Genomic DNA, 22,407 nt, shown 5'->3' with positions numbered 1-22,407 from the left:
GGCAAGGTCATGAGGAAACTACAATCAATGCAACATGTTTCAGAAACAGTGAAAATGCATTTATCAAAGACAGACTAATTTGATTACTAAATCAGACTGAAGTCTTCAACATGTGACTTATTTTAAGGATGTAATTACTTCTTTGTAACATTAAGGACAGGCGTGAACTCTGTTGAATCAAAGCATTAAACTTGAACTCTGTTGAATCAAAGCTGTTTGGAAAGGCAGCAGAGGCAAACCGAAGACTTGCTCTGAACAGCAGGTCTGTAGAGTCTTTGGAAGTCATGATGGTTCACCTGATTCTAATCCTTTGAGCTATTAGATCATAAATATTCCCATTTACTTCTACTTCCTTTCACCTTTCTTAATTCCAGGATTTCACCAGGAAAACAGAAATACACTTAAAAGCCATGTACTGCATTAAAAGTAATTTACTTCTTTGGAATGTTCCATCATGAGTGCAAGCCTTTATGATACTGTAATTAACTCTAGGTGACATTTATCAGAGTAGTATCAGAGAGGAAATATTACTTGCAGAAATAGAACTAAAGAATTTAAGCAAAACAATCAGAAAGATCTTCTTTTGTTAAGATATTTTAAGGTACAACTTAATCTGGAAAATTGTGATGATAAAAAAAAGATAATGTTTTACTCAGTATAGCAGTTCCTTTTGGTTACTCAGCATAATTTCACCTTATTTAGTTATGCAAATAAGCATAATTTTAAAAATTAGCATTTCAGAGCCAACATATTCACAGGAAGGAAAACTATTTTCTAACATCAACAAAAGATTAACTACAGAGCAGTTATAGAGCCATATTTCCCCTCAGTTATTCCACTGCAATCCTACTGAAGACAATAAGGGTATGCAGACAGGGGAAAAAAGAAAAAGAACCATGATTATGGAGTTTTCATTATGCATAAATCATACACTGATTACACAAAAAAAAAAAGAAAGAAAGAAAGAAAAATAACTTCACTACCATATGCCAGATATGTTCTGAAGGCTAGCAAGCCCATTTTCGATTCAAATTGAACTTTAATCAAAAAGGTATGGAAATAAGTGCATATTATATTGAAGTTGAAACTTTTCTAAATAATTATATATCAACAAACTTTTTCAGACAATTATTCACTGAATAATGCACAAAGGATATGAATTTCAAAAGTAAAAAATGTCACTGTAAATATGAAATTCTGATTGAGAAATTTGCATTTTGTTTGTGCTAGAACATGTGGCCATTTCTATTTCAGAAAAGAATGCTATTACTTTCCATTTAGAGACAGCATTTCCTTTAACTTTAGTATATGGAAGAACAATGCAAATATTAACAAGATGCGCCTTCCAAATAAATGCCCCAACTTCGCCTTGATCTCACTGAAAACTTGAGAAATTTGGCAGTTTGCCTAAAGACTTCAGCACATTCAGGAGATCAAGCCTTAGGTATCATGAGACTCTTGGGCTCATGACAGGGAATGATGTTCATCTGGGAATGAAACAGTTCTCCAATTCTACAAATGCTTTGACACTTCAGAGTATTTCCACATTTTGCACTGGGATAAAACAAGGACAATCTGAAGTTCTAGTTTGCAGGAAATGACATAGAGAAAGACACATCCCAGACACTACACTGAAGATTAAGTCCTTTGCTTTTTGGCCAAATCAAGCCAAATGGGGGTCTGAACCCAAGGCACCATATTTTGTTAATATCATGCTGTTTCCTCGCTCCCTCATATTTCTTTATTTCTGTCTCATTTTAACCAGAAATTAATCCTGAACTGAAAAACAAACAAAAAATGTCCCCACTCTAACACAGTGAAATATACATGAAGATCATCTCACCTCTCCCTGAAACACGAATACTTTTATAAGATCTGACAATTTGCAGCCTTATTTCTGGCCATAGGCTGATTTGATGTTGATGAGGGAATAAAAACTGTAGTTGACCATAGTATGTGCAAATCTCTAAAACTCAACCTTAATTGTTCTGTCAAAAATATATATGCTCCTCAATTTTGGAAAGCAAAGAAGAAGAATGCACTATACTAATGAAAGGAAGAAATTTGAAAATTGCAAAATAGCCACTATGCTGATAAGAAATGAAGTAAAATCCCACACATTCATATATATAAAATAATTTACATTCAGCAAACACAAAAACTAGTCAAGTTCAGTTTCACACCCTGCATAAAATCACACCAAGTATCAACATTTGATTATACATTTTTAAAACCAGACTTTGAAGAGATAAGGTGTAAGTATTTTCAATGGAAGGTGCTTATTTCCTGTAATTAGAAAGGAAAAAATCCAATTATCTAATTTACTTCTTTTACTTTTTTATCTCTTACTTCTTTTACTTCTATTCCATATACTAACAGGCCATAGAGTAAGTAAGGGGTAATGTTTCTCACACTAACCTTAAGAAAAAGAAAATCTAGAGTTGACAGGAATAATGTTTTACCACTGATATTTAAAAAAAACCCACAACTGTATAATACAATAAACACAAAATATAAAAACTATGTTAATTAAATTACCTGGCTTGTGGCAAACCATAGCTGGTTCCTACTCCAACACGTGGTAAGCTGTACACAACTTTTTTCACTGTTGCTTGGTCAGGAAAATTAAACATAACAGAAGCTAAATGAAGAAAGGAAAATATGTACCAGTAAAACATTTGCAGCAGTCTGTTTCTTAGTCTGCATGTATTTTTAAAATGCTCAGGTTTTTATTTGGGGAGAGAAGTCAGTTCCACTTTTATCCTCCTGGGGACCCAAGGTACAACAGAAATTCCTGACATTCTTCACACCTATGTATAATTAGCTGGTTAACATTTTAGCATTGTCTCCCATTTTGCAGAAGACCTGAGTGTTGTTTACTTCAGAGGAACAACACTTCACTATTAAACCATAAAATCTCTTATCAGTCTGAGAAGCTGTTCATTAGCTGGCATGGCATTTGCTCTTCTAACTAGTGCCTTAAAACAGCCAGGAATAACGAATTGTTCAATTCCCTCTCCAGCTGAAATCAAAATTTACATCAGAGATCCTGAGGGCAAAAGACCACTACACACCTCACCAGCCAGTGAACTGTGATTCAGAGTAGCAGATACAGAAAACCGAGTAGATCCATTTATTGCTGTGGTACTTTTAAACTTTAATTCCTTTTATAATTAGGAAAAGAAATATCATTTTATATGTTCCACTAGAATATTTACAGACAATTGAGGAGAAGAGTGAGACAACTGAAAAAGCAAATTTCCTGTCCAACATCTGAAGAATTTACCAATTGCAATGATCTGGTTCTGTAAATAAATCTCACTGCTGGACAGGAAGCAGTGAGATTGATTTTGATGATTGATTTTAATAAAATTTGCACTGAGCACATATGAGAGGAAGCATTACAGAACGGACATAAGCACTTTATCAAAGGAAGCACAGAATTTTCCTTTTAAGATATATAAAGCACAAAATAACCACTAGCACAATTTTATGCAACAAGTATAAATTTTGACCTACTTCTGTTTGCCATAAACACTTCCAAAGCTGTGTTCTGGAGAAGATAACGTCTTGAAAAAACAGCTCGGATCTCGCTGAACATCCATTTTCCATGAAGGCCTTCAGTGTAGGCAAGGACCTTTAAAGAAAGTCAAGGTGAGAGTTGTTAGCAGGGATTTTTTTATAAAATATTATATAAGAACAGAGGAAATTTAACCCATCAATCAAGTTCATCATGTCCCTTTAACACTTAAAACAAGTGACTTAAAATGAACTTAAATGTTTTTAAGAAATGCAAAAAAAGGAGTACCTGCTGTTAGAAGAATATCAGCAATTACTGTAACCTGATACTCCTAAGATCTATTTCTCATATGTCGCATCAAAATAATTTCCTCAAAAACGCCAAAACCTCAAACTACAAACAAGTACAGGGAAACAGACACACTTGAAATTATGCTTATCTTCTTCCAACAGTGTGCATGACACAGTTGTCAGTTATCTTTCAGATACCAGATTTACTTCTGAGGCTGCCTTGTGCAAAGAACAACCAAAATAATACAACTTACTATTCACATCCACCTCAGGGTCATAAATTACAAGTCCTCCCGTTCTATTAATAAGTACAAAAAATAGCAAAACCAGTATGTCACCATAATAATTTTTCTGAAGTAAGATACATCAAATATTCCAAACCATGGACAAAATTTAACAGTTTTAATTTTGCATTTTAAATTTAATGTGAAAATATTTTAAAATAAAAAAGTTTAAAATTAGCACTGCTTTTCCTGTATTAAATTTTCTCAACTAAGTGCATTAATATGACTAGATATGAATATCAAATAATATTTTTTTCACTTTTTTTTCAGTGTTTTGGATGTTCAAAAAATAGACAAAAAAGACACAATTTAATTCTATGTGATTTTAATTAACTTCTATCATGCACTGTAGAACAATTCTTTTCCAATCATTTTCATCAGCTGGCAGGCTGTCTTCAGCCCTGCACCTCTGCTCAGGTGGGCTCTGCCATGGCACTCCTAGGAGGAGTCACTTGTTTGGGATGGGAATCCTCACCACACCCATCTGCATTTCCCGGCCTCTGTAGACTGTGCCTTTACCTGGGCTGCAGCCACTGAGAGAATTGCAGCCTCAGTGAAACAAAGAAATATTGTGAACAACTTCCCTAAAGGAACATTTCAGACTGAAGAGACTGAATTTCTCTGCTCTCCATCAGGTACACAAAAGCTGTCATACACCAGCTCTCAGAGCTTTACTCACTCCTCTGAGGTCTTTGCTTTCCCTAATCATGACCTCCCCCAGCTTCTGAACAGGAAAATGTTAGGGACACCATATGCTCCTGCTGTCAGTGATCCTTCATGCTTGAGGAAATGGGAATTGTATTTCTTCAATCTTTTCACTGACATGGCTTCAAGTTAGTAACACGTCTCCATATATGAAAAAGCTAATTTCAGTTTGTGAACTTGGTGTACAGCCTTTTTCTCATAACCACGATGAGTCTATTTCAGAGAGGATGTTAATAGCAGAAACAACAAAAAAGTGCTTCAGCACATGGAAAGGCATTCAGAGTTAGTTCTGTCCTCGATAGAGACCAGTTAGAGGAGCACAGCGTTCCCCCAGTACTGTTTACATGAGGGTCAGTTACAGACAGAACTCTTGGACCAGCATTGCAGCTGATGACACTGTTTCATTCACCTCAGCTTCCCACACCAGTTAAACACAGCTTAGAAGAAGGGAAGGAGCTTGATTCCTTGGAGGTCACCCAGACATGTGCAAAAGACTATGGACTCCCTCTATTCAGTCACAGGTCAGCTGTGGAATGCTACCTAATACACTAAATTGTTGCGATGGTTAAAAATCTGCACCTTATTTTTCCTTTGAACTCTGATAGACCTTGTGACACTTTTGTCTGTGAGCTTTCTAGTATCAGGTAACTTTTCCTTGTGTTGGTAATTACAGACTGGATCCACTTACTGCTTAGCCTTCTCTTTGATAAGCTAAATAAACAAAGTTTTCCTTGATTTTCTTTCATTGAGATCAGATGCTAGGATACCACTGGTATGATGTATGTGAAATTCAGGTGGACAGGAACAATGACTGAAGATTGAAGCACACTCCTTCTTTGAATATATTGTGCTGCTATCTGATACATAATTTTTGAAAATACGCAGGTTTTTAAATTAAAGAGAAGAAAGTCTGACAAAACCATTCACATTTAAAAAGCTAAAATATGAGAACAGTCTCTCAGAGGGGGGAGTTTGACATATGTAGATGTAACCAGATCTACAGCAGCCAGCAAATTTGTCAAAAAATTAGCTCCTTGACAAAGCATCATACATCAGGAAACCACTTTTTGTATCAAAAATGTTTCTAGTTTTTTTTTTTTTTTGTAAAGAGAAACTTTCTATTAACTATATTCTATATATTAACATATTAGAGGATTCACATTAATACATTTATGATGTGCTGATATATACCACAGCATAGTTATTATAAGTCAACACTAAAAGCACACTGTATACCAATCATACACTGCTTGGCTTTTACTTTCTCCTCTTTTTAAATTAAGTATAAAGCAATTGCAACTACACAGAGGTACATTCAACCCACTGTTAAATGAATGACACATGATAGCACTCCAGTAAAACAGTAGAATGGAATAGGAAATCAGAGGAAATAAAGGAGTCTATAATTCAATTAATGCCCTCAATTACACTCTTCTTAACTGTCTATTAGTCCTACAAATATCAGATTATCTTGCCATTATCAAATTATCTGAATTATTTCAGTATTTCTGTTGTAACGTTTTCCTGTCCAAGATATACTACCCATTTTTGCTGTCCTCCATAACATTCATCTTACACCATTTTCTTGTGATGCATTAAACCTCCCATTATTAGATATCTTCAATTTACAGCAGATATTACTGACATTGTAGCAGGATTCTTTCTTATTGCTGCTATAACAGCCAATTCAAAGTAATTTTATTTTTCTGAATTTGAACCCTTTAAAAGGCTTATATACCTTTTTTTTTCTTCCAGAATGATTTTTAGCTTTTCATTTTCTCATAGGACATGAATGAAGTCCTATCTATTTTACATATTTTACATACTTTATGTATTGTATCTTTCATTATTCATAAAAACATTTTTCATAAAACCATTTCACTATGCTAATACACAGAAATTATGTTACTAAGTTATCTGAAAGTAAAATTTCCATGAGTTCCAACACTTGGTTGTTTATACTTAAAGTCAGTACTCCTTATTTTGATAGTTTTATGAGTTCTCCTCCTAAAAACATTCGTGAAGGCTTCCTGCCTAGGCATGTTTTAATAGTTCAAAAATCATGAGTAAGCCCAGAATTCTAGATACATCTTAGATTAGCTGTTTTTATTAAAATAAAAACAACCAGCCAACGTCCACATTTGAACTAATTCAAGTTGCAGCTGTTTGGTTTAAAACTCATTTCTCCTTGTAAAACCTTTTCACTTAGGAATTTGTGTATGTTTTAAAGATACCAATTTGCTAGAATTGATTGCAGCAAGATGACGCTCTCACATAACAAGGGAATGAGAACTCTCTTAAACTGAAGATGCTCTTCTATGGAAATACATCTGTTGGTGACACTTATTTAGATTAGGTTAGTAAAGCAGCATGGGATGCAGATGGAAAGTTCTAGAGAAGAGAAACAGAACCATTACCGAAGTGCTTTCCTATTTGGATCAGATATGAAGGCTCCATTATTTTAATTTTATTTCTGATGTAATCAAGGTCTTTTTTTCCCTTTCAATTAAGAGTCAATGCATTTTTAATCATAAACATTATTCAGTAGATATTCAATTATTGATAATGAATTGTTAATTAACAGCTGGAATTCTGCACTAACCAGAAGTCCTGAAATACTAGCGTCCATTTTGCTTGAATCCCTGGTAGGTTATCTGCACAGAAGGAACACTTAAGTACTGAGGCTCATTTTTGCTGCTTTCTATTGTTTTTTGGTATCTCATAGCACCAGAGACAGCATGCAAAAGGGTATACTGGCCCTTTTCTTTTGATTATCTTCTCTGGAATTGAAGTAATCACAAAATCAGGTGCTATAAAGAAATCAAGGAAAACAGCCTGTACACTCCTATTTATTTCTCAGTCACTAACCTTTTAGTAAGAGGGATCACTTTTACTCTCTGTTGCAAAGAATTTTTACATATTTCCTTCTTTTAAAATAGCTCTTTGGGTTAGTTCATTAATGACTATGTATGTGAATTGAATCCACTGTTTTCAGTGGAAGTTCATAATTTGTCTTTTGAAACCACATTTCTAATTCAGGATATTTTAATTCTAACCTGATTTCTCAATGAAAGTGTGGATTGATACTTGAAACATTTTCCAAGCTTTGTTTATATCTAGTGCAAAATGCATGTATCATTAACATGTAATAGATTTGTCTTTTTGTGGGCTTGTTTGATGAGCAGTGAAAAAAAAATGAAAAAACTTCTCCTAATATCTAATCTTAATTTCCCTTGTCTCAGTTTAAGGATATTTCCTCTGGTCCTCTCACTGCAGGCATGGCAGAAAAGACTGACCCACACCTCACTGCGCCCTCCTTTCAGAGAGCTGTAGAGAGTGGTGAGGTGCCCCCTGAGCCTCCTTTTCTCCAGGCTAAACACCCCCAGCTCCCTCAGCTGTTTCCCACAAGAAATGTTCTCTAGTCCTTTCACAAGCCCTGGGGCCCTTCGCTGAGCACGCTCCATGGTGGAGAAAACATGGAGAACTTCCCACAAAAACGAATTACAGTGTTTCACTTCATCAGAGCGCCGTCTATAGCCAGCCACAGAAGTGTGGCTATGCACCTGGCCCATGTACAAAATAGGCATTTAGAAAATGGCTTGGCACCACTGTATGCTTTTAGAGGTTAGAAATGCATGAAACTGATTACTGAAAATCATTCTGTCCTGTCAGAGATTGGGATTTCCCTTTTTCAAATGTTGTCTAGCATTGCATTTTGTAGCAAGGAAAATGTGAAATTCTGAATGCAGGTCCTCATGGGTTAAGACAAATGGCTCCTACAAACACACAGCAAACTTTCTTCTCCAGAACAATTTAACAAGACAGAGTTAACCATAGGTATATGGCAGACTGCATGATTGCTTCATGTACTCTAAATACAGATTGAGATGACAGATATTGATGGCATGGAATCCCACTCCAAAAGTTTATGAAATACCACATTGAGTAAGCATTTTATAATTTCAAAATGTTTGATGAATTCCTGAGTATGATCAACTTTTAGATTTAGCAGGAAAAATAAGTGTACACTACAACAAGGGATATATCATGTCAAGATAGATAAGTGTAAAAAGAAGCCATATTATTAATATTTATAATATATATTTATTTATAATAATAGAAATAATTATAATATAATCTTATAATAAGATTCAAATTAAGAAAATTCAAAATCAGGTAAGTTCAAATAATGAAATGCCTTGTATTTTGCTTTTCTAAAATGGGAATCATAAAATGCGAATAGAAAGGACAATTCAAATGAATTTAATATCCTAGTGTTTCATTGACTTCTTACTACTTTTTTATACATTTAGATTACTTTAGGAACAACTTTTTGGCCTCAATTCCCATAATCATATTAAATACTTCTAAAATCTCGCCAAAATACTGTTACCATTTTTTCTTTGCACATTTTGGTCTAGTAAAATGTTCTCACTTTATCTCTACATTAAGTTCTCTTTCCCCCTTCTTTATAGCATGCTTCTGTGTAAAATGTTTCTTTATTTGTAAGCCCTAAAAGCTTTCCTCCAAGTAACTCTTGTAATGTTATGCTGTACAGGATGAGCCGAGTATTACATGCCATTATGATTTCCCAACTCAGATCAGTTTTAAAATCTTTTCTAGGACCTTTTTTTAAAATAAATATTGGCACTCCTGTTTCATTTTTCTCCTCCTCTTCAGGGATCTAAAAAACGCACATATTATTTTTGTGGTTTTGGACTTCATTTCCTTGCCAAATATTCTCAGCCTATACTTCTACTTCCAATGTTTTTTTAAGCTTTCAAGAGGCCCCTTGTCTTGAAACATGAGGTTCTGTTCATCCAAACCTTTTCTAAATTTGATTTCTCTGGTCAGCATACCCACTTTGCTATCCATTAAAACAATGCCCACTCAGCTTAAAGCAACAGATACTCTTATTCTCACATTCATTTGCAATCATCTGAAAAATTATTTGAAGTTGGTCCACTTGAAGGCCATTTTCCTCTTTTCATAAGCAAAATGGTTTTGCACATTATGATTTTGTGTTTTAGGCAAGGAATGGAAAGGATATTGGGATTTTTTTTTAAGGAGTAGTTCCAGCAAAGTAATTGGAGCAAAAAAACAAACCCTAGTCCAATATTTATGTATTCTAAATGGACCGTTTCTAATACTGCATTTGTGCAACACCAGTGCATAGTTTTAAATATAAATGCAAAAAAAAATATTCTGAATAATAATTATTTTATCATGAATTTTGATCTCTGTGCCTTTGCAGTTTTCTTTCTTTGCAAAATAAAAACAGATTGTCAATTTAGGCAACTCCTGAAATGCCAGCTACAGACTGACATTCTTGGGAAGAACAGCATCAGGAAGAGGTAGAAGATTTAGATATCACCTTAGAAAAGGTAGACAGAGGCCTTTTTTAGGCTCTACTTTCAAATGCATTCAGCAATTATTGTTTTAAGCAGAGGCTTCACTGATTTAAGAACTTTAAAACCATGAATAAAGCCGATGGTGCTACCTGGGGCCATCACCGTCATGTGGAGAAGTAGAAAGCAAATATATTCTAGTGCCACATAAAGCCAAACAGAGCACAGCCCAACTCCAGACACACAGGTTGAAGAAATAAATAATGGGGCAAAATCTCACGAGTAGTTCTGGTAGCCACAGGATTGAAGCAGATTGTGTCACTTACCTCACAAGGCTTAAAATGATTTTTTGTTGATTTTGGCAACAATGGCATGTCAGACTCAAATCTAGTGAGAAATGTTAACAGAACTATGTTTCTATTCTCACTCTACATTTTGTGCTCAAAGATAATCCAGACTGGGGAGTGGTGATCTCAGACTCAAATTGCTCTGAGCAATTCTGCCCCAGCAGTGAAATGCAATCAAATTAATTCAATTAGAACCACACAAATTACAGTTTAGTGGGCATGCCAAAAAAGACATAAGATTGCTATGATCTGAGCAAAACCAGACTTTCTTTTAAGGAATAAAAACAGAGAGCTTCTTTTTCTCTTAAATGGTCCATTCTCCTCAACAAAACTAAGGCAATTGAAAGAAAGGACTTTTAATACCTAAAATTTCAGGGAGAACACAGTGTTACGAAATGCTTGTAGGTTGAAACCAAAGCAGGATATTTATTCAATAAATAGTTCTTTAACAAAAAATGCAGCTTTATTAAACTTGTATTATTGGTGTATTTTGCAGAAATTGTGAGGGCTTTAGCTGAGAGAAGATGCAGTAGAAGCATAAAAAACCAAAGAAATAGCTTGAGGAATAAAGAATGCATGGTATCCCTAAACACATGATGTGTTCTTTCCCAAGAATAAAGCCATCATAAAATTCTCTGCCTGTTTTGATTCATTGTTTATTTTCCCCAGAACTTGCAAATATTTATTCAAAAGTGTAATGCAATAAAAAAATGCATAAATACTCAAATGTACCATATCACAAATTCTTAACATTATAATAACTGAAGGCCTTATAACTGGTCTTAGGAAATGTGTAAATGTTAGGTTTTGTTAAACGTTACCCATTTCCTACCAAATGAAGATAGAAAGTTGCATGTCCCTCTTTTTATAGACATGAACATAATGTTATACAGGAGATATGTGGAAACATCTTGTATTTTAACAGTTTCACATCTGATTTATTCAGTGTAGAATGCACATGATTTAAGATCTATAAAAGTCAATAGAATACAATTTTATTCTACTACCAGGCTTAATTTTTTTATCCTAATATCTCTTCCTAGATAAGATTGATCGAAAGCCAGTAATATTTTGTTTTCTGCTTCATATACAAAAGCTTTTTCATTAGTCCCAATATTTAGGAATATAATCAGAGCACATTCTACTCATGAAATTTTAGCAATAGATTTAAAATTAATTTTTATATGCAAAAAAAAATTAATTTTTTCAGTGATATATATTGTACATCTACAACATCCTCACAATCCCCAAGATTTCTGCAATACAGTTTGTAACAGTCAAGCAAAATCCTCAAGAATTTCAAAGTTCTACAGCTCAAAGAATCACAGAATCAATGAGGTTGGAAGGGACCATAGTGGGTCTGGTCCAGCCTGGGACCAGATGCACATGGCACAGGATTGTATCTGGACACTCAGCTGCACCATGAAGGGTTGGGTGTGGAGTACCAGTGGCTCCTGGAAATCACTTTGCTTGGAGTCTGAATTTAGAGTAGATTCAGGGCTACTTTATCTTATGTCAATGTCTAAGGCCCCCAAAGTACAATTATGCAGCCTGTGAATAATGGTGAACATACATCAAAGTATCTTCCTCTTCATAATATATTGCAATACCAACTGATCCTTTATTTATCCAACTAAAAAGTGCTTAAGATGAGTTTGTTTTGCACTTCTGGAAAAGACAAGAAATTATAGTACTGGGAAAAACCTAATCCACAGCTCCAATAGCAACCAAAATTCTGCTGTACTTTTCATTATTATCTGCAGAATGTTAACTAATATTACTAAGTCTATGCAAGGAAAGAATAGTAAAGTTTCTTCTGAGAATTTTAACTTGGAGTGTTTGCAAACTGCCTAGAGTTACTCAATACTAATTTAATTGGTTTACACTTTATACAGAAAAAGTATTTATGCATTCCATACTTGCTTTAGAGAACATATTTTTATCAGATACCGTAACTAAGTACTGGTAAATAACTCCACAGAATATATAAAATCTACAAATATTGACATGTACCAAATGTGAGCTGTGTATATAAACTCCATAAATGATTTTTATATTTATTTCAATAATTTGAGCCAGATTTACACTTTTATTTTGTATGTGCATTCTGTATATTCTATGTCTCTTTTCCCATACCTAACTATCAACTTTTTAAATTTCAACTATTTAAATGTCAAATTTGTAGATGATTAAAATATTTGGTGGGGTCTAATTCTACACAAAAAAATCTTCATGAAAACTAGGAAAATAATAAAAATAACTACTCAGCTGCCTACTAAAAGTGTATTCTGGGGAACACATTTAGCCTTCCAATGTCTGCACAAAGCAGATTTGATATACAGTTCCCTCCTCTTCGGATTTCTAGCCAAGTGGAATGCAAACCTGCATGTCATAAATTTGGGCATACTCACAGGCTTTCCTGTGGTGAGCTCCAGGTTCCCAGTATGAAATTACTGCAACACCTGTCAGCATGTAGAGGTACTTTTTATGAATGTGCCTCAGTTTTTATCCACTACAAGCTGCTCTGACACAGAAGGTATTTAAATTTTATGGACTTCTGGGTACTATGAGACTATGAATAAGTGAGCCAATCTCAGTCAAAAAAGGTTCTCTCATATAGACTCAATTAATTGCTTCTTAACTTTCATTTAATTAAAAATAATAAAACGAGATTCAACTCAAGCTTCAGAAAGAGATTAGATATTTCCATTTTTTTAACTGGTTACAACTGCCAACTATTCAAATTTTTCTATTAAACTAGATTCTTACCTTTTTTTTTTCTTCCTGTGGGCAACAGGCTAATAAATTTAGAAACTAATAAACACTATCAACTTGTATAGACAGAATACTGCCTGTATTGTGATTGGTTCTATTTCTACTGCCATTAAGTCTGGCTTTAATGCATATCACATTTCTTTTAAAGAATACAAGCACCCAATGTAATAATCTATCTTTAATAGACTCAATTTCCCAAGATGCATCCTTTCCTTGCAACTGAGTATGCCAAATGCCACTGCTTGAAGCAGAAGCTGAGAGTACTGAGATTGTCCAGGAAGTGACCTCAGCATCTCATCAATTTGCTTCATTTTCACTGAAAGCCAAGGAAGTCAGATATAAAGAGAAATTAAAAAAAAAAAAAAAAAAAAAGAGTACAGGAAAGGGTGAATTCAAAGCCAGGAAAGTTAGTCATGTAAAAAGTGTCTTAGCTCTTGAACATGAAATGCTGTCTGATGCAAATTAATATATTGGAAAATACACAGTGATCCTCAGTTTTACCATATTATTATGAATTTCCTTCTTTTTGGAGGTTTTTTTATATGTATATACATTTGTAAAAGAAAAAGAAAATGGTACAGAAGGATTGTAACAGTTTAATTAAACGAAGCAAACATTTTAATTTAACAGTTCAGAAGTTTACAGCCGCCTTCTAATCCCCCCACTGTGTAAAAACAAAGTCTGAAAATTGTTATTCGGTTATATGACTCTTTTTGCCCGTTGTGCATGAAACAAATCATACAACCACCACAAAAAAAACTCAGTGGACACAAAGCCAGCTAAAGAAGGACCCTCATTTTCTCAGTCAAAGAATCTACAATGAAATATTTTCTTTTCATTATTTACATTAAAGGGAATTAATGATAAAACCAAGCTAAAATAAGTCCCCACACAACTTTGTAGTATAATGATGAGTTACTCTTAGAGAGTACTCTTAGAGAGCAGTCTTAGAGAGAAAATCCAACACATGCCATTTGACTGTTGCAAAATAATCCCCACTCTGCTTTGACTTCTTTCTATGAATTGTAATACAAGGTCCAATAGACAGCCTCAGATGCATCTCAGGTCCAGTACATGCTTTTCAAACTTAATCAAGGGAATATAGAAATGTATATTAAAAGATGAAAGTGTTTGCCTTTATATGTACTGAAGGAGGAAAAAAAAAAACCTGGGGGAAAAAAGTGAGATCTTTCATAGGGGAAGGTTAAGTCTGATGCTAATGCTTATTTAAAATGGTGACAGTCTGAAGTAGTGAAGCCTTGCCGGGCTGCTTTAATTTCTCCCTGGAATAGCTCTCTCCCAACCTTCGGCAGCACATCAAAGTCTCTGGAGCTCAATTAAAATTGGATTATATTGAAATGCTCTATCTATGGAACTGTGTGCTCACTAACACTTTTCTTTCAGTAATACTCCAGATGACAGTTGCCCATCCCAATTTAAACAGTTGTCATAGAGACCATGAACTAAAGCAGCAGTAACTAACAATACAAAGGAAAGGTAAGTGGTAGGATTTCTGTGAATGAAGGGCTTGGTTTGGCAACTGCAGTGCTCACACTGCAAGCAGCTAAATGCAAAAAAACAGAAAGGCTGTAATGCTCTCCTCATTCCTAAGGAGAAGGGCAAAGTAAGCAAAATAGTAAATATTTTCCTTTTTTCCCCCAGGAGCTAGTAGTGTTTTACATTCCAGCATGTTGTAGCGACCTAAAATATCCAGAATTAAATGACACGCCAAAGAAAAACAGCAGATAACCCTGGAGTCAATCTACAGCCACTAATTCATAAATTAAAGACATCAAATTGCATTTTATAACTACAGTAGAAAAAAAACCCCCAAGGTATTATCTTTTCATATTCAAAAATTTTATAGAAGATTCTTAAATTATACATGATGTACAAATCCTTTGTCTTTATGATAAAAATCTAAAGTGAAAATCTGATAAAAATCTATAGGAAATTCATAGTCTGAACCCATCTGGTTAACACTGTGACATCCAATATGTGTAATGCTTTCAGATCATTACTGGGTTTAACTGTTTCATAATCTAACCATGTAGATTTTTTATGTACTGCACCAAAGCCTGACAATATCATTGGAAAACTCTAGCAGCTTCCAAAACTCCCAAAATAACATAAACAGCTTATGTTTCTGGCAGCACCAGACAGCAATGTATTTAACAGCATAGATTGCTGGTAATGATACTATTTTCTCATGTAGATGGCATGTTTCTGGCACTATAAACCCCTTAACCTTTCTTGTAATTGGCTTATTGAGAGTCCCAAGGTTGTTTTTTGTGCCATTGGGCTGATCACCATGGAAATGAACACTTATTGTTGTTTCACTGTAGTGCTCTATTTTTCTTCCAAGCCCTCCACAAGCATTCTCCTGCTCTCCCGGGAAGGCAGCGTTAGGATTTTGAAGCAGCAACAAGGCAGAGTGCAAAGAGCGCAGGCCAAAGGGGAAGAAAACAAAAATGTGTCAGAAAATCTAAAAACCGCACAGATCAGAATTTGTCAAAACAAGGCCTTGCTTTAAACCAACAAGAAGGGCCCCCACAGCTTGGGCCTTGACAAAGCATGGCCTTTTTATTTTTTTTCCCCACTTTATTTTTTTCTTTTTTTTTTTTTTTTTTATTTTTAGCCCAGCTGTAGAAAACACCATCTAATGAACCTGTCTGGGGCTGCTGTCCCCATCCTGTCAGGCATGTCAGGAGATGACAAGCACTGGGGACAGGCCGCCGCCAGTCACAGACAGGCCTGCCAGCTGGAGAGTTCAGCCCCAATCTAATCACGCCACCAGAAAATAACTTTCACGCTTGCAGCCTGACAGGATGGGCTCAAGGAAAAAGAAAAAGGGGGGAAAAATTAAAAGAAAGAAAAAACAAAATAGGATCGAAACAATGCTTTTTGTTTTAATTACAAACCTATTTTGGCACAGGGAAGAGGATTGAGTGCAGGGAACACTTTTTAAAGCTGCTAGCACTGCTTGCTGGTTTTCTTTAGTGGAACTGTTTCTGTCTTTTAACACAAAGATCAACACAGACATTAGCACCAGCAGTTACAAAAAGAGCAAAAATGAGATGGTATTTGTGGCACCTGGATATGTTTTTGCTACATTTATTCACTCTTTTCCAACATCAATATAGACATAAATCTATCGGCAATCATTGGTGGAGCTATATTTAAGAAAATGTGTAAATTATGGTATGTGTTTTTATTGTTTCAAAACAGCTGGGCTCATTGAACATTATATCTCTTCATAGCCATCACTCCATGGTTTGTATTTTCATTTGGGCAAAAACTGACAAAGTACAAATGGTAAGACTATTTGTACTCCTGAAATGGGAATGAATATTCATAAATATGAATAAAAATTTCAACAAAAGTATTAGAGCCCTTGGCCTCAACACAGTTGGTTGTCTCCTATTTGCACACAGACTGTGAATAAACAAAAAAGGAAAACATCAGACATATATCTTCAAAAGGGCTATAATGAACAGGCAGTAAGGTACTGGTACGCATCCTATCTTTCTCATTCAAAAATTGCCAACACAGATTTCCACTCCAGAAATTTAATAATCAAAAATTGTTAACATAGATCTCTGCTCCAGAAATCTAATAATCAGTAAATCCATTGTAAGAGAGGCTGAAAATTATTATTTAAATAACTTGAACAAGTACTTCCCCCAAAAGGCATTAAAAAAATTATTAGGTCTAGACATTAATTTACTTCAAAAATAAACGTCAGCTAAAATGAAAATGCAAAGTATTAACAGTATCCTATCTACTCCTAAATGTAAATCATAGTATCTTTGTCTTTTGGTCTATGTGTCTTAGTGTATGTATATCTTAGCAAACAATTTGCATTATTTGAAAGTGAACTAGAATGGAAAATGAGTGATTCATGTAGTACTTAGTAATTATTTTAGGAAGAAATTATGAATGAGCATAGGGCCATTTAATCCCTATAAAATAATAAAAAATGAAGATTTGTTATTACATCCTGCCATTCATTCACTCTCTGCTGACATTACAGATGTCAGAAAGTCTGTTTAAAAGCTTGCTATCTCTATTCATCTTTGTTTCTGGCATGAAATACAGACTATAATAATCTTGTCAAGCCTACATTTAGACACTAATTCATGACCCTCTGCTACAATTTAGAGAAAATTCATACATAACTCTTTTAAGACAAACTATGACCCCAGACGGAAGGGTAATATCTAGATTCAGCTGCCAAATATATGCTGACTGAAGGCACAGCAACCCTGGTGTTTCTCTATGAATGAGATGGCCAAATCAGGAAGATTCATTAACTTTTTTTTTTAACCTGAGCATTAATAAGACTTTTTTTTTTCCCATTTTGAGGTAGTAGGTATTCAACTAAGAATCACCTTACATTCCTGGGGAAAAAAAAAGTCATCTCTTTCACCATTTAAAGGCTACAGCTAAAGCTGATACAAAGAAAAAAGAAGTTGATGCCAGATGCAGATGCCACTGACGATGCCAGGGAGAAGTGGTGATTCTCAACCATCCAGAAAAGCCTAAAACACCCCATTAGGGGCTCAATCCACAAACTCATGCAAGAGGATACATAGCAGAGCTGACCATTATTCATAATCAATCTGCAGACTTGAGAGAAAAAAGTCTAACAGAAGAGGGTTGCAGCATACACACAAATAGAAATATCACTTGTGACCAGCCTAGATATAAATGCACTTCTGCAAAGAGCATAGGTATAAATGTGAATATAATTGAACCTACAATCCCCTATGTCTCTTAAAAAACCTGAAAAGTGTGACAGTAAAAGCAAGCACTGCCAGGAAAACTGTTAGTATTTTGATACATAGCTACCTAGACAGGAAACATCCTTCACAGAGCAGGAAATAACATGTGCAGGAATTTTTAGTTTTAGGAATTTTATTTTTATTAACTTATAAAAGAGAATGGAAAAAAATATGCCTTTTATTACAGAAAGAATGGTAAGCCATTCTGGACATGATGATAGTAAACTAGCTGCACAGATCAGCCTGTCAAAGGCATATATTGACATGAAGGAAAATGACACTGATTGATTTCCTATCTATCTCCTATATTTGGTATATTTTGGTGTGTGACTAGTTGCACCTTGATGTTATATCTTATCTTTATTCACATATACAGGGACTAAAGAAACACAGTCAACTCTTGTTGATTTGGGATGGCAAAATATCATCTAATCTCTCACACCGGTTGGGCCATGAAGTGCTACAGAAAAGCACATTCATATGAAATGCCAGAAATTTCTGCTATACGGAATGAAATTATTAAAACTAATGTTCTCTGAAAATCAGCATACCTTTGTTAATAATTAAAGGTACTGAATAAATTTTAAACCATCCAACTGAAAAAAAGATGTTCCATTATAAAACAATGGAAACAAACAAACAAAACAAACCTGCTGATTTGAAAGAGCATTCCTACAGATTTTTTCCTCATAGACAGCATGTTTCTAAAAACCACAATGTACCATTTAGTCATTAGCTTATACACTGCTGCTTTATGGTGGTATTATTTAATTTATTTCATTCATGTTGAAGCAGAGTGTTCTGGCCTCTTGACCTCAATTTTCACTTAAAGAAACAAATTTCTTTTTCGCAAACTAACTCAATTTTTCTCCTGTCAACCTTTAGCCTCACCTTAAAATATTAACCTTTTTTCTATCATTATAAGCATCCAACATTATTCTATCCAAAGTTAATGTTAATCACCACATCTTATGATAATGTTATATTCACTTCTAGCTATCTCTGTCAAGCACACAAAAGTAATTTAAATCTATATATCCTCTTTGAATGTAGTAGCAGCAGAGCATTTTTGTACATGCCAAAACCATACAATCCACCTGAAAAAGCATTATTTCCTCTATGTATTTCAAATTATTCCATTTTCTACTCTCAAATGTTAGCTAAAAAATGTGTTTCTCCTTTGAAGGTAGAGCAGGAAGCTAAGACAAGGCTGAGGACACATTCCCAAAATGTCGAGCAATGTAACATTTCCACAATCACTTGCCTTCCTCTTCTGCCAAAAATCATTAGGAAAAATGAAGATATAGCAGAATTACAGAGAGGAAGCCTGCACTGGAAGTGATTTTTTCCTACATTTATTTTTATGCAATTCCACCAAATTAATGGAATGAGCTGTGTCAGCATTGCTGACAGAGCAATCAATTTTACACAAATTACTAGAAATAATTTTAAAATTTAACACTACAGAAAATACATGAGAATTTTTTATATTGTCATTCCAGAAGCAGTATCTAAGTAAGACACATTAGATACTATAAATATTAATGCTGCTTTTTGATTTGTTTTCAAAAATGCTGAGTGCTCTTAACAGCTGTACCTTTGGAAGTTTGAAGTAGAGTCTGGAAGTACTTCAGAAAGTTGAAACTTGCTTTGACACACAGGTGCCCATTATCAGGAACCTCTAGAGTGACCTTACTTGGTGTTCCATGAAAGAAAATTTCCCCTATGTATAAGGAACCGCTGAGAAGAAAAGTCTTTTTGCTTCAGGAGGACAAATAATACATGTATTTCTCCTGCTTGGTATTAACCAATTATCCTTAAGTGCCCATGGTATGATTCATTTAAAAGACTCTGAAACATAAACAAAAACTCTGAAACATAAACAAAACAAGGCCACAATAATTTGTGAAACGCCTCAGTGAATGGAATCAGTTACCTTCCCTTTGGCCAATCTAACCTTCCAATGCAATTGTAAAACATTGACATAAGTCCCCTGCATCATTACCTCATAGCATATTTACCATGGAGAATAAGGAAGTCAAGCTGTATTTTTTTAAAAAATCTAGTGAGAGCATTATTCTTGGAAGAGCTTTTTAAAAATCAATTGGTTGTTATTGGAACAGCTTTCACTGCCAGCAGGAAAACTTTGGGTATTTTTAATATTTATGAAAAACTATAAATTTTTCACAATGGACAACGTCAACTAGTTCTATAAAACCCCAAACACTTCAAATACTTTTTGCCATTTATAGTGGAATGAATCCACAAAATGACTTTTCAAACTTATTGTTAAACATTTAGAATATGGGAAGAGTCTGTCTTATCCTGCTGAGATCTTTATTTATGAGACTGAGCAAAATACTCCTAAAACTTTTCCAATTTTGTTGAAGCATACAGTGAATAACACCAGGAAGAAATATTTTCCCACTTTAGTACAAACAGACGAAATAGACCCAAACAGGAGAGTAAAATAACCCAAAATATATTTTACTTGAAAACACCATGTTTTTTTAAAGAAGAAAAACCTGCTTATGGGCAATTACTGTCCCAGACGTGTCGGGATCTGACAATAATGAGCTCCCTTGTCCACTAGAGGGCAAGGAGTGTGGGAAATTAAAATATTGAACTGAAACATTATATATCTCAACAAATACTTCAAATAAAACTCCTGGTAGTACAAGTAATAACATAATAGTAGCACAATTCAAGTTAGATGGAACTTGTTTTCTTTAACTGTCTGAATTTTCTTCAATGATAAATGACTCTGTTCAATGAGGATAGTACTACATTCATGCCTCCAGAACCCACTAACATCCAAGAGTTTTCAAGGACATTGAGCTGCAAAAGGTTTGCTGATAATTGCAGAGCTGCTTGATTTTATAAGACTGCATCTTATCCAAAACCCACTGAAGTTGCTCCACATCCTTCCACTGATTTCAGCAGCTCTGGATTAAATGAGACTCTGATTGAAGAAACATAATTAAAAAGTGGGGGGGAGCAGCACTAAACAAAATGAAAGAAGGAGAGAGAAAGTGAACAAATCCCTCTCTTCAAATGATTAAGCAATAAAAGAAATTGACTAAAGACAACCATAATATTCTGATCTTTTACAGTATCACTGTATGCTGTAAATACAGAGAAAGGTGTATTTCTGAAAAGGGTTGATGCTGTACAATGAAGGCATTACAATGTCTTGTCAAAACATCCCTCTGGTTCCCTGCACAAGGGAATTCCCTGGGCAATTAATCTTCTGTTTAGTATGAACACATCAGTTCAGATACTTGTCCAAAACTTTCTATAAAGACAGTGGATTCCACCCTGCTTAGTTCAGCCCATGTATGAACAATTTGTGAACAAAAGAATGAGATTTCTTTTATAATGATGAGTCAAGCAAACTCATCTAAGAATCTCATTGTTAAACTGGATTCTTTCCTGGTTGCATAAAGTCCCCAGTGGCTGTAAGCCACCTGAGGCATATGCCACATGTTGACATGGTAAAATTGAGGTGTACAGGATTTTCAAAACACTGGTAGGTGAAACAGTTGAGAGAAAAAATATGCAAATTTGGTTTTGTTTGCATTTTGCCTGCAAAGCTAAATACAATTCTTCATGGCTTAGTTTAAATACAGAATCATGAAGAATTCTGCTGTGCATTTTTGACCATTGCTAGTAATAGCAAATTAAAATCTCTGGAGGCCAAATGCTCTCACTCTCTACCTCCTTCTCATTTATAACACACAGGCTCAATAAAGTTAAACAAACATTACACCAAGCAGTTATGGGATAAGAGGAACACAACTAGATTCCCACTTTATCCATGATTCTTGGTCAGTTTTCCAGGAGTTTTTTGCAAGACATTACACTGCTGAATACTGGAACAGAATAGGCCAAGCTAAGTGAAAATTAGGGCATGGACCAACTCTCTCTTCCTCAGGACGAGAGAGGTGGGAGCTAGGAGCAGAATCTTTGCATCTTCCTATAGAGCCACAAATTTACTATGTGCTTTGGGAAAAGACCTCACTGATGTTAAGCTGTCTAGCCACTGCCACTGTAGTCTGATTACATTGGTTCAATACATATTTAACTTTAAATTTAAAATATAAGATAAAAGACTGAAATTGATATCTCCAGTCAGATATATTATGCAGTCTGAATTTGTATTAGCAACAACTCCATTGAACATAAATAGGAAAATTCACAAGTATTATTTTATCACTGATCATCTATTGATAATTATTTATTCATAATAGCAGTCATTTTAGACTTTTCTATATAGTAACTGTACTATACACTAAAATACACAAAAGTAAAATACACAAAAAGGAATGTGATCTGACCTATCAAGCGCAGAAAT

The 22,407-nt window shown here is 34.6% G+C and overlaps 1 protein-coding gene across 4 annotated transcripts in view; it reads right to left on the bottom strand.

The window, feature by feature from the left end:
- Window positions 1-22,407, bottom strand: part of NBEA (neurobeachin) — a 452,437-nt gene that overhangs the window by 95,248 nt on the left and 334,782 nt on the right. For all 4 annotated transcript variants that reach the window (XM_054272359.1, XM_054272360.1, XM_054272362.1 and 1 more), the window contains 2 exons: window positions 3,520-3,637; window positions 2,539-2,641 (listed from right to left, as the gene is read on the bottom strand). In XM_054272359.1, the coding sequence (XP_054128334.1) occupies window positions 2,539-2,641; window positions 3,520-3,637 (221 nt within the window). The remainder of the gene's footprint in view (window positions 1-2,538; window positions 2,642-3,519; window positions 3,638-22,407) is intronic.

This window comes from Melozone crissalis, unplaced genomic scaffold (genome assembly GCF_028551555.1).
Source record: "Melozone crissalis strain CALT ecotype California unplaced genomic scaffold, PUWL_Pcris_2 ptg000013l_1, whole genome shotgun sequence".
In the NCBI taxonomy this organism is placed as follows: Eukaryota; Metazoa; Chordata; class Aves; order Passeriformes; family Passerellidae; genus Melozone; species Melozone crissalis.
Note: the sequence above shows the minus strand (reverse complement) of the source record. Positions and strands in the feature narration are given on the sequence as shown.